Here is a 13379-nt window from a genome sequence, read left to right as displayed (position 1 = left end):
GATTAAACTGTTAGCTCAATGGAAGTGAATTCTGGCATTGTCTTACAATCACCTCATGTCAGCATTAGCCTTAATAAGTAAAATGTATAATTTATTTAGATTTCACAGTGATAGTAAATGTCAGCACCCTCTTTTTGAAGGTAATATCATGTGCTGAATGTGTCTCAGTCCGTGATAAATACACAGGAAACACATTGATATCCATTGTTAAAGCTTAGGTGGATGAAAAATGTAAGGTGTGTGGTGTTTTTCGCATCTATTGACTATAAATGTGCTATTATACTCCCTATATTTCCTATATTTTAGATATTTTAGCTAATCTATCAACAATGCATAACAAGGATTCAACAGTATCGGTATTGTTTCAGAAATTCTCGAAAAAAGTAACATCACGGTATGAAAAATCCTGCTGGAAAAACCTATATCTGTGCTATCTGTACAATACAGTACATCTTTGTGTGATTGGGATATTTGTGTATACAAGGTAACAGAAGCCAAGGAATTGGTCATACACAGTGGACCCTTGCCCTACCCTAACCCTAACCTGATATGAATGACTGGGACTGATAACGGAAACACAATTGTATTGAAAGATAGTGTATAAAACATGCTTGTTTTTTTGAGGCCAGTATTGGTGCTGTTAGCAATCCGAAGAATATAAATGGTGCGTCTGTGGTCATTAGAATCACTGCTAAGCATTTTGTCAACCATGCTGTAGTATTTAAGAAATGTGAATGTATTTTATTCTGTCTTTCTTTGGCTTCCATTCATTTTCATTCAATTCAAGAAAGTGAATGAAAACCAATGGATCCTTAAATGTTGGAACACATACATGGATCACAATATAAGTATGCAATTTGGAAATAGGCAGTGCACTTTCCCAGAGTAATCCGAGGACGTCCCATCTACCTCAATCACTACTTATTTTAAAAATAGCATAACAATGCAGCGGGTGGTGAGAATCCTTAAGAAGCAAAGAGATATCACCGGTCCTGATGTGCATAAAGTGTCTCACAATCAAAGGGGCACCCACAGTGTTGACGATGAAAAGACATGTATGCTTTAGAAAGCGTGGGTGTTGGCGGGGATTTTTCTCTCGAGTTTCCTCTGTGATCTAACGGATCAGAGAACACTGTTCATGTTTATGGATGAGATGGTTTGGAATCACATCGTCAATGTGTGAGTGGACATATTGAAAGCGTCTCATTGTTGTCAAAAGCTGGCCATCGACGCCTTTAGGTATATCTTTGGCGCGGCAATACGATTTTTTTTTTTTTTTGGGCTTGATTGGTTGGAACTCAGAAAACTATCTGTACTAGGCTGCTATTCTTTTATAACCGAATTATGACACAATTCATAATAAGTCATGTCTTCCTCATTTCCTGTGTTTCAGAGAGGAGAAGCCTATCCAAGCAAGAACGGTGAACCTGGTTGGGCAGAAGAAACCTCCGCAACAAAATGATGTCCGGTGAGTGACAACAGATATTTTTCAACCAATTTCTTTGTTAACTTGGACTTTAAAAAGAAATGAAATAGATGCTTTTGCGTCACTTTTACTTACTTCTGCCTGAGTGGTCCAAAAACAGCCGGCAATCAGGAGCTGGCAGTATGGTTTTTTTTTGCCTCACATTCATGTTTTGTTGTGAAAGCTATTTTACACCTTGGATGAGTCAACAGTATAAAAGACAAACTGTTGTTCTGATGCTTTCTTATGCAAGCGTGAGTTAAGCCTTTATGATGGGATTTGTATGGTCGTTGAATGGCATTGCAAAGGCACCTCACCTACGCTTTTTGATTTATATTTACCAACTTTCTTGCCCTAGTTTGTTCCTACATGATCACAACAAAAGAAGAACAAAGTAACATTTATGCATCAGATCTTCTGTAGGGTTAACATTTGTATTAAGGCAAACATTCAGTTAATATAGTAGTTTTAGGTTAGCTTGTATAAAAAGTGGCAAGTGTGACGCATCACATAAGGCTAAACAAAAGCTTGGTTTTTCCACATGGGGGTGGAGACTTAACCCTAACCCCACTCACAATCGCTCTTTAAGCTAGTTTGCTGGCTTTTGGCTTAATTAGTCGCCTACCGGACAAGTCAAGTTTTCCACCCCTTTGCATCAGATTACAATAATAGCCTGTTTTTGACAGTAGGAGGGATTATATCTATCACCTAGGGGTTTTTAAAGTAACTAAACTTGCAAAGATAGTGTAAGTGGACAAGCTGTAGGAACGTTTTCAGTATATGAAAAGGTAAATCCAAACAGGATGGATAAAAAACCTAAGGTCAGCGTTAAGTAAGCGCAGCAAGCTAGTTCTTATTACAAAAGTCAACATGGTGGTTTGTAACCAGTTGTTCCAACAAACCAATCTGAATCTGCTAATCCTCCAGATGTTGTAGCGATAATATTTTAACCGTGGCTACTTAGAATCTTGAGTACTGTAGTATTCCATGGTAGATGACAGACCAAACAGAAAATCTGTAACTTCTCAGAAACATTTGAATATTGGTTAAACTATACCAATAATATCGATAACGCATCATGAGGTTATCAAAGCAACCCGTGATGTTGACTGACATTGAAGTTGTTATGAACATTTTTACTCTAATTTGCAAGTTCACATTGGGAAATATACTTTCAGCTTCAGAGATGCCGACCTCTTTTCGCCTGTAAACATGCAAATCATGGATCTTTTCTATCGAAGCCTTCCAACTAGTATCATACTAAGAAAGCAGGTGGTTAGCGGTTAGCTTACACTGAAATATTGACTCCCACCTTGTCTCAAATGAGTGGGGATGGATGCTTGATGGGTTGATCAGGAGCCCTTCTTTGTAACAGTTCGGCTTGGTCCCTCTCGCTTTGTATAAAGCCTGGTTATTTTGTAGGTGTTTTCTGAATTGAAGCCTTTTTTGAACAAGACGTCTCTTTCCCTCTTTGATGTTATGGGAGCATCCCTGTCCCCACTGGCTTATTTGCACGTCAACGTGAGAGTTTCCGCACGTTTATGCTCTCAGTGACCTCTGCAGCCAGTAATGTATTTTTTCCTGCCGCACAATGATCAAAGGATAAAGCTTGTTTATGTCTGCACTTAATGTGTGTTGGAGTGTGTGTGTGTGTGTGTGTGTGTGTGTGTGTGTGTGTGTGTGTGTGTGTGTGTGTGTGTGTGTGTGTGTGTGTGTGTGTGTGTGTGTGTGTGTGTGTGTGTGTGTGTGTGTGTGTGTGTGTGTGTGTGTGTGTGTGTGTGTGTTGTTGGTTCAGAGTAGAGTGAGGTGGGATTACAGAGTAAGTCAGCTGGAGCACATCTTCTTCTCTGAGGAATCCCCCTATATGGCCCCCGTTTGTAACCTTATATGCCTTTTCGGTGAGTATTCCCCACATTATTCACAGTCAGTATCTTATCACTGTGCTTTTTGCAGGGTCCATTCACAATATAATGTCACGACAGATATTTAAATGAAAACCACAACAAAACAGGAGAACTGTTTGAGGCTATTTTATGATTTCTAATGTTTTGTTTTGGACAGAAACTATGGTGTGTTAAAAAGTGTTAGCTTGGGTTTTCACTGGAACTTTCTGCATTGGTTCCCCCACATTTCTAACACTACGGTCTGTCTATCTTAAATAGGGAGAACTGATACTATGATATCAAGTCAAAGCTAAGTATCTTTTAAAAACATGACCATTCTCGTTTTTCACAAGTCCCCTTAGATTTGTCAGGACTCCAGACCAACCAGCGTCATATCATCCAATAGAAAAAGGGCCACAGTAGACTCACTTTCAACTCTTCCACACCCAATTCTACATTCGAATAACTAATCCGATTTGAAATCGACAGGAGAGCTAATTAACTTTAGATGTAAGCAGCCAATACAAATAGGTTAATTAGGGTTAGGGTTAGGGTTAAGGGGGTTTGATTCACACTATGCAATCATTTATGGTACATTAGATTACATTATATGTTATCGTGCTGACACTTTTATCCAATGACAAAATCATAAATACAGTTTGAAAAAGATGTTTTTACCCAAATATAAAATAGATATCAGAGAGAGAATTATGACCTGTTTATTATTCTCACAATTACCAGAATGCAAACAATAATAAAAGATAGTGTATGTTGAATGACATGGAATTCTACATTTAAATCAAACATGTTAAGGTATCAAATGATACTTTTTGGAATCTTTTCTGGAATTTGGGTAAATTACTAATGAGATTGTACTTATTGTGTGTACATTTGACAGCTAATTTAAATGCAATGTATATTTCTGTTATTGTGACATCCCCAGTCTGAACACAGCTTTATAATGTTGGTTTAGAGTTATCTTATTGAACTGAATTTTTCATTCTCTCACACAGTATAACCAGGAACATAGAGTTAGCCTTCTTATTTTATTTCAATAGAGAAACCATTGCAATTTGTCAGTAAGTTTAAGCTGGAAGTAAGCTGGAAAGCTGACAACAAGATAAATGCAAATGTAATTCAAGATCAATTGCTTTCTTTTAAACTAGAGATTTAAGATTATTTGGCATCCTTGGAATTGACTTATTCTAGCTGATAAAATACCTACGTGGTCATTTTATGAGCATGTATGGTTAGCATTCATAGCTGGGACTTAATTAACCCAATCCACATTTTCTTAACGTCACTGGTCATTCCTGAACTAATTTTAGTAAGTGAAATGCAACAAAGCGCAGGGAAACCCTGGAAGGCAGACATGAGCTGATCGTTGTGTATTTCTCACGGCATAATATTTATTCACAGATGTCTGAAGGAAATAAAGTGGGCAGGGAGAGCTGGCAGGTGATGGTCACTTCCTGCTGAGTGTTTGCCAGGTTGTTCGGCAGAATGGACTTCTGGTGATCTGTCGATGGAGCTGCTGGCGATGTAAACGCTCTGTAAGAGAAAAGGTCTTGTTCTAAACATGACCCATTGTACTATTGAGTTCATCACCCGAGAGTTTTAAATAAGCCCAAGAGTTGTAGAGGTTTCTGAGCCTGTAGGGGAACATGTAATCCTTTAGCTGTAGTTAATCATTATATGCAAGGCTTTCAAATGATAATATCACTGTGTTATTATCGAGCGTGCGTACCTGAATGCACTCTTGTATGTTCTCTTGAAGGTCCACCATTCAATATATCAGTGTCACATGGAGTTTAATCAACTCATTTAGACCCCTATTTACACGGGAACGTTTGCGTTTACGCACCGTATGCGTTTTCAAAAAAGTATTCCGTTCACACGCATTCGATTCATTTAACGTATCCGTTCACACGAGACCGCTCGACCCGCTGGAAACGCTGTAGTACATATGCCGGGCCTGTATGTCTGCTGCCACCAAAAAATACACCAAAAGCAGCGAAGAAGACCCCGGAGCATGGTTGCCATGGTTGCCCTTCTGTTTATTCTACGCGGTGGACGGCATGTGCTGCTGCTGTAATTCTCTCCGGTAGTCCACCAGCAGATGAAAAACACCCACCTCTTCCAAGGGAAGAGGGAACCGTGCGGCAGAGTTTCCGTTAAAAATGTTTTCTCCTGTCAACATGTCCGTTAAAGTTTAAATCTTCCGGACAAAATTAGAAAAGTGCCGGTCGATGCCATCGATTACTGTACACTATAATGAAATAAAAAGACTTGTAAAAAAAAAAAAGTGCCGGTCAGAGGTCTTCTTGAGCTTTAAAACAAATTGATAACGACTCTATATAATAATATAAGAATAATAAATGGAGCCTCTCTTTTCCTCCCCCTCTTCTGACAGTCCAGCAGCTGATCTATGAGCAGGAGACGTGGGGAGAGGGAGGCATGGCTATTTCATCGTTATCAGAAAATGATTGTATAGGGCGTACACACGGAGCCGTTTGACCCCCCAGAGCATTCCGTTTGCAGATCTATCCACCTTGGGACCCGTTATCGTTTGCGGGGTTCGTTTCTATCGTTTTGTTATGGCCTCGTGTTAACGAAAGGGCTATACGCAAGAGAAACTATGCAGATACAACCCGTATCGTCCTCGCGTAAACGGGGTCTAAGTCCCACTTCCTCCATTACTATTTATTTTTTGGGAAACCAACCAATGACTTACAGCTTGACATAAATGTAGCAGTAGCAGGGTGTTTTTCTTTCTGGAAGAAATTGGTGCAGTTCAATATGTCCCGGTCAATTATCCTAACCCTAACCCCCTGGAGAAATGAGAGAAATAATCTGTGTTTATCAGGTTTACCACAATTGATAGGCAGGTAGATTTCAAAAGCGGCTGCTACAATTCCAATTCAATGATTGAAAGGCATGATCTGCTTTACCTGCTTGACCTTTTCTTTTACACCAAAATGTTTGTCTTCTGGGTTTTTAAAGATGTTTTCAAACGATCTACCAATGAACAAGAAGTGACTTAATGACCTGCTAATGAGTGTATTTGCCACCAACTGTGTTACTGAAAGTAATGCGGATCATTCACGTGGAATGGTCTTCAAATGAGCTAAACAGGATGTTATTTAAATGTTGAAATGATTTTCCTGGTGAAAGAATATTGTAAACTGTAATTAACCGATAACAGAAACCAAGCAGATACCGAAACCCTAATTGATCTAGATTTGCTTGCCTTTAGCACCACAACACCTGACTGGTAGGTTTGGTCACATTTTGTGTCAATACTTCTCACAAGCGTACATTATACTCCTGTCCCCCCCCGTCCCCATGTATGCACAGTGAACCCCAAGCTCCTGTACAGGCAGCACAGATGTACAGCAGTGTAAAGGTGTTTACACTTCACATCACTAAATATGATTGGCCAGGTGTCTCCTGAAAGCAGGGTTCCATGGCGATGGCCCAGAAGCCCCGTAGTAACCTCAGTGACCCCTGGGATTGGCAAGTAGTCACTTCCTTATTTCCTTCTGGGATGCGCTGTTATCCTGGTCCTCCAATGGGTCTCGGCTCCAGCTGGGACCAGGGGAGGGACTTGACTCACTCTCACTTACATTTCTGTATGCTTGAGAGAGTTCCATCTTTACTGGATGGAACGTAATGCTTATTTATTAACTGTGGTAATGGGTCATTTTTTACTTGACTTTGATATGAACCAAGCGTTTTATGATCACACTTTGGAGTATACAGCATGGATGTATAAGGAGTACTGGATACAGCGTTGGGGGCGGGGCTACTATAATTTCTATTAAAGATCCCATGTCTTGGCCATTTCTACTGGTCATAATTCCATTGTTGAGGTCTACTAGAATAAATGTACATTGTTCAATGTTCCAAACTCACATTGGTTTCTCATACAGCATCTCTGTATAGCATGTGTATTCACTCTCTGTCCTACACGCCTTGTTGGAGCTCCTGCTCCCCCCCTCCAACCACAGTTACAGCGGAACATCAGTGTTTATGTTTTACAATGGCGTTTGTTAACAACCAGAAAATGACACCAGTAAGGACAAACAGATGAGAATGCTGCGTGGGGTCTGGGTGCCGTGTTGGTGGGACGCTAGTCCGCCCTGTGGGGCTCGAGGAGCGGACAGTGTGAGGTGGATCACTGGTGTAGTTTCCTGGTTGCTGCGTGGGGTAGCGGTCCGCGGTGTCCCGCTGGTCTATATCCAGCATCCAGAGAAACACAGCGGGAAATCCACCTCACACTGTCTGCTCCGGGAGCCTCGTGGGGCGGACTCCTGAGCTGCTCGGGAGTCCACCCTGGCAGAGGGTGTGCCTATTGTTCTATAGCTGTTTGTCAATTGGTATATTTGGACTTAGTGACGTCAATAGGCCCTGGAAGAAAACAATGGAAAAAGAGAAGTCTCCAACGAGGCGTTCTGGGGCAGCATAGACAGGTATTTTCTGTGTTAGAGTTTGACTCGCTACAGGGTGTACTTTGAGGGTTTTTGACTCTGCAGACCGTTTACATGCAGAAAAAGCTACATAACACACAAGGGGACAGGTAATAACCAGAAAACCATATGATGGGACCTTTAAAGTTGTTAGCGGTGCATGAAGCAAAAAAAGGAGCGACTGTAGATTCAAAAAGCAACTGGATTTTGCGGGACTAGGGCCAATAGAGCATGCGTTGTTGTGTTCCCAAAGCCCCACGTCGGCTCAGTGCCCACTCCAATGAATGGAGAGGAAAAATAACTCTGAATTTGGCTTTTAGTGAATATTACAATTGTTAGACCCTAATGATTTAAAAAAGGACTATAAGTGTTCGTGCTGGGTAGTTGATTGAGCATTAAAAACAATTACTGATTTACAGACGTCTATTTTTGGTCCCAATGACGTCACGGACTGAAACGAAAGAGGTATAAATCTCCCCGCATGTATAAAACTGAATTCAAGCAAAATAACCGCTCCTCTTCCACTATTAGTTGGAAATACATTGAGTCACTGCAGCTTCTAAAGTTAATCCAGTCTCTGCCGCAACAACAAGCCACTGACATATTGTTGCAACACAACAATTTGACATATTTCTACAGTAAATGTCACAATTCAAAATTAAAAAAGGGGGGAAACCATTTCCATATTGGATGTTCTTGACTTGGCAACCATAGCTGCAAAGATTAGTCAACATAATCAGTATCTATTTGGATAATCGATTTAATATTTGTAGGGAATTCTTCATGCAAAACATTTTACATACCCAATGATTCATCTAGAAAAGAGTCAGCAGATAAATGGATAATGATTTTTTTTTTTGCAACCCCATCAGATCAAACCTTCTATATGTATGACTACATAGCAACGCTTCATGTAATTGTTTGTGTGGAGGAGTATTCGGGTATCTGTGTGCGTATACATGCTGTGTATGTCAGTGTGTGTATGCTGTGTATAGGTTTGTTTGTGCTGCCTGGCTGTGTATGGCGTTGCCAGGCCATATGGAGCTCTGTCTGGGGAGCACACTACCCACTTAGCTCTGCTGTTGGCTCTGGTGCTCTCTCCATCTGTCCCTCCTCTCTCTCTCATCCCGCCCTCCATCCCACCCTCTGTCTATCTCTTCCCCGGTTTTTCTCTGTATCTTTATCTACTGAATTGTTCTATTTATCTTTCTTTTTGTATTTCTTGGAGGCTTGTCTTTTTTGTATTTCCTTTATGTAAGTCTCTTCTTCAGTCTTCTAAACTGTGTGCTTAAACCTTCCTTAATTATTTGACCAAAAACAAGTGTGTGTGTTTGTATGTTAATGTGTGGTTGTGTGTGACACACATTCTTCTTGGCACATTTAATTTAATTTTGGGGAGAATGCTATTGTTTTGCTCTGCTCTTGAACATTCAACATGAGTTGAGAATGGTGAAGAGGTTCAGAGTTTGTGGCTGTTGTTGGTCAATTTTTCCAAATGACAGGTTGGGATCCTGGATTAAATAATCGATAAAAAGACAGGTGTGGGGGGGTCTTTTGTTGTTGTCAGCTCATTGACAACAAGTGTTAACACAGTACATGTTACGAAATCCTCCCTAATGTACCCCAGCCTTCCCACATCTAGCTGACATTAAAAAGTCCAGAGACTTCATTAAGAGTAATACGATTATTATGCTTCTTGCGTCATTCTTTAAAAAAAAAATTAGTTTAGCAGTATTTATAAGACGTCAGGCATGCAGTAGCACATGGTGTGCTCATTACATTTACCTGAAGTGTATTGGGATCAATTATAATCAGATTATAAGCACTGAGTTTGGAAGTCTGATATTAACCCACTAGGAAACTCTGTAGTAACTAAAAGGGCATTCTCCAAAAGAATGTATAACCAGTTCATTCTTGGCCCATGCTATACCCTTCTATGTTTCATAAAAATTGTTCCAGTAGTATTTTCATAATCCTGCTAACAAACAGAACAAACAAACCAACAAACGGTACCGAAAACATTACTTTCTTTTTGGAGGTAAACACAGCACTTAAAGTTATACCCGTATTTAAGTAACGTACCACTTGCATACTGGTGTCGAAAACAAGCAACAATTTATTTGTATAGGGTTAAATGAGCAGTCTGTAATGATTTAGAACTCTTTATCATCGTTGCTAGCCAGATACTGTAGCTAGCTAGATAACTAGCTAAGCTATCAGCAAAAATCTAGCCTTGGGATTTGCGATCTGCTCCAAAATATAACAAGTTCATCTTTGGCCCATGCTTCACTATTTAAGTAATGTACCACAGTTGTATTTGTTGAAATCAAGCCACCATTCATTCTCTAGGATTAATTGCGCAGTCTGCAATGATTTGGTAACTGATGCATATCCTCCATCCCCATAATTGAATGTGTTTTAGTCTGAATTGATACTGTTTGGCATCATAACGCCATTATTAAAGTTTCTCTGGAATTAAAAGGGTGATGTTAGCATAGCAAACAAGGCTCATCTGACTCTCTTGACTATTTGTTGATATCATATTGTTGCATAAGCTGTTCATATTATTCATTATGATCTAACTTGTGATAGACTGACATAGAAACCTGTGTAGCCCTTGTATTGATTCCACTTGATAGTTGCAATTAAAACAACAGGAAAATGTATGCAGCTCAAACATTGTGCTGCTTTTCAAAAAGGGAAATAACAGATGGTTATTAAAAGTAAGGTAAAAATAAAGAGCATCACACTATGCCTGGTTAGTGTTGCCTGACTTTGTTTAGGTGTGGCGTTCTTAATCGGGCACTAGCTCCGAAGCGGCCCTGGAACCGCTTTGGTGGGAAAGGGTTACTAGAGCACCATTGTGTGTTTGTTTTTTTAAACCAATCACTTAAAGCTACAGACACAGAATCAGCACTTTTGAAACAGGGCTGAAACAGAGGGGTATATGGCATGCTACAACACACAATCTGTTTGGTAATTCGAGCCAAACACTTCAGAAACATGTTTAGTATATAACTGAGTGAGAACTATAATATATATTTGAGAAAAAGAGTATGATAGGGGACCTTTAAAAGACACTTTTCCTGTTGAAAGATCAGCACAATTTTAAAGAAATATGGAGGCAGAGAGGAGAGTTAGAGAGAAAAGTGTTAAAACGAAAAAACAAAGCAAGAGCTAGAATAAAGAGTGAAGTGTATCCAGAGAAAGAGGAGGAAGGGAGAGGTGAGAAGAGTAGAGGGAGGGAAGGAGAAACTATCACGGAGAGAGTTGGTTTGGCGAGCCACCATCAGAAGCATCACATATTGTCATACTTCATTAAAACACCATTTTGGATTGCATCAACATTTTTCTTCTCTTTTGGAATTTGGGAACATTTCTCCATTGTCCTTGAGTGAATTTATAACCAAACCTTTCAAACCTCTCCTAAATAAATTCTAAATTCAATCAAAATCCAAAAAAGAGAAGAGCTATATATATGAAAGGGATGGGTGGATAGATAGGGGGGGGGGGGGGGTTGGAGAGAGAGTACATCCATGCAGCTCAGCATGGTGAGTTCTCTGACGGAAGTGAGGGAGGGGAAGGGATGGAGGAGGAACAACAGAGCTTGGCAGAGATGAAGAAAACTAGAGGGCGAGAGATTCTCCATGTCCCCGCTGCCATATGGTGAGCCGCCAGGATGCAGCACTCATCATATAGCAGAGAAACATCATATCCGTCACATCTCTGTTTTAAGCCGAATAAACATTTTAAGTAGAATTATCGTGTTTTAGATTCACACAAAAATAAATTTAAAAATAAAGGATTATTAAAATATATTCTCTAAAGTGGACAAAATTACAACCTAAGCTAAATTCTGCTGCTACAAATTAGCCTTGCCCTATAAGGCAGCTATTGGTCACCGGGTTATTCTTGAGCCTGTGTTTCTTTCTTTTACAGCTTTTAAAAAGGCTTTCCAAAGTTGAAAATAAACATACTATAAGGCATCAGCAGTCAGAATTTGCTAAATTAGTCTTGAGTCTGGCTGGAATGAGTCCTAAAACCCTGAGTTAGCATTTGCCACTGTTTCCTGTTCCCTGGTCACGTAGTCAGCATTTTTTTAAAACATACTTTTTGTTGGTTCCCTAAATAAGATCTTTGGTAAACACAAGCTTGAGATTGTAGCTTCTATATATCATAAAGTTGCTAACAAGTGGCTAAATGAGACTACTAAACATCCTCACGCTGAATATTTGTAGCCTTACGTTAGCTTTGATACTTCTTGACATTGTGGCATTACTGTACTAGCGGTATTTTGACCCAAAATGTTATCTTTAACAAATATTGCGCCTCCTGAGATTTGGATATTACTCTTGTTCAACATTTCTTTATATATTCAGCACCAACAGTTTCAGGTCGTTAACAATTTCAATTTCAAAATAAAACAGTTCCTCAAAAGACAGTCTTTTTATATGAGCATTTGTCAGGGGCTGAACCACAGTCTATGACCCGTTTTATGAGTCTCATATTGATATGACTCCTTCTGGTAAATAATAAGGTGTTAAAGTGTAGGTGGATCTCTTAAAGAGCATCTTGCAGGGTTTTTTTTTTTCTACATTTATGCTTAAACTTGCTTGAAAATTACAATTAAAAAAGTGAATGTAGGATTTGATATGTTTTACGAGACATAAGGACACAGTTTTCAGAGGGAAAGGAGCAATTTTGAGCTCTGCTCTTAAAAACGGCTTTTTCTTAAGGTCATACGTCAAACGCGTCCTATTACATCACAAAGGGTAAACATCTCCGCTCTCTGACCGCAGGTATAGTTAGTAGTTGCGTTGAGTTGAGCGGTTGTGCTTTAGTGAGCTGGTATTTTTCGGTAGTTTTACATTGTATTTCACCATTTGTAATCATGGTGCAGTATTGTGTTTGTGCAGGTTGCACAAATACCAGCCTGTCAGGACATCGAGTCCACAGTAAAAAGGACCGGAGCTAGCGTTCGTTCCTGGGTGCGTTGTGCATCCACCTCCCTGCAGCACATACTCTCCACAGCTTTATCAGGAAACCGTATAACTTCTCTCTCCCCCCCCCTTCGCTGCTCTCTCTCTCTCCCCTCCGGTACACGGCACCGTAAGACGTAGTGTGGAGTTGCATTAGGTAACGCTGTGGTGGCTGTATTGCTCCAGCCGTCTCCTTTGTGTTTGTTTGTTTCCCCCTGTCTGTGTTGTTTGTGTGTGCGTGGTGGCTGTCACTCCTGGCTCCCGGCTCAACCTCCACTCACCTGCTACAATCAGCTGTGCACCCTCCCCGACTACACACCTGCTTTCCATCAAGCTATTTACAACGGCATATCAACGGAGGCTCCACAACCTTTCTCCGCCAGATCGTCAAGTATCAGCCGTATCTCGCGTCTCTCCTCCGGTACACAGCACCGTAGTGTGGAGTTGCATTAGGTAACGCGAGATACGGCTGATACTTGCGCATTAGTTTCTGTTATGGATCAGTATCAACAGTCCTGCCAGTAACGTTACTCTATTATCAATGCTACTTTAGTTATAGCCTGATATATGATAGCTAACTTCA

At 40.2% G+C, this 13379-nt stretch overlaps 1 protein-coding gene across 25 annotated transcripts in view; it reads left to right on the top strand.

Annotated features, from left to right (window-relative positions):
• Window positions 1-13379, top strand: part of LOC307044420 (regulating synaptic membrane exocytosis protein 1-like) — a gene marked incomplete at its 3' end in the record, with an annotated part of 141083 nt that overhangs the window by 2309 nt on the left and 125395 nt on the right. For 24 of the 25 annotated variants that reach the window (XM_079689642.1, XM_079689641.1, XM_079689630.1 and 21 more), the window contains exon 2: window positions 1394-1468. In XM_079689642.1, coding sequence (XP_079545768.1) covers window positions 1394-1468 — 75 coding nt within the window. Of the gene's footprint in view, window positions 1-1393; window positions 1469-3260; window positions 3364-13379 lie in introns of those variants that run through there. The other variant, XM_079689628.1, reaches the window with a different exon arrangement.

Source organism: Notothenia rossii, assembly GCF_949606895.1.
Source record: "Notothenia rossii genome assembly, chromosome: 6".
Lineage (NCBI taxonomy): Eukaryota > Metazoa > Chordata > Actinopteri > Perciformes > Nototheniidae > Notothenia > Notothenia rossii.
The sequence above is the reverse complement of the archived record's forward strand: the minus strand, read 5'-3'. Positions and strand labels throughout refer to the sequence as shown.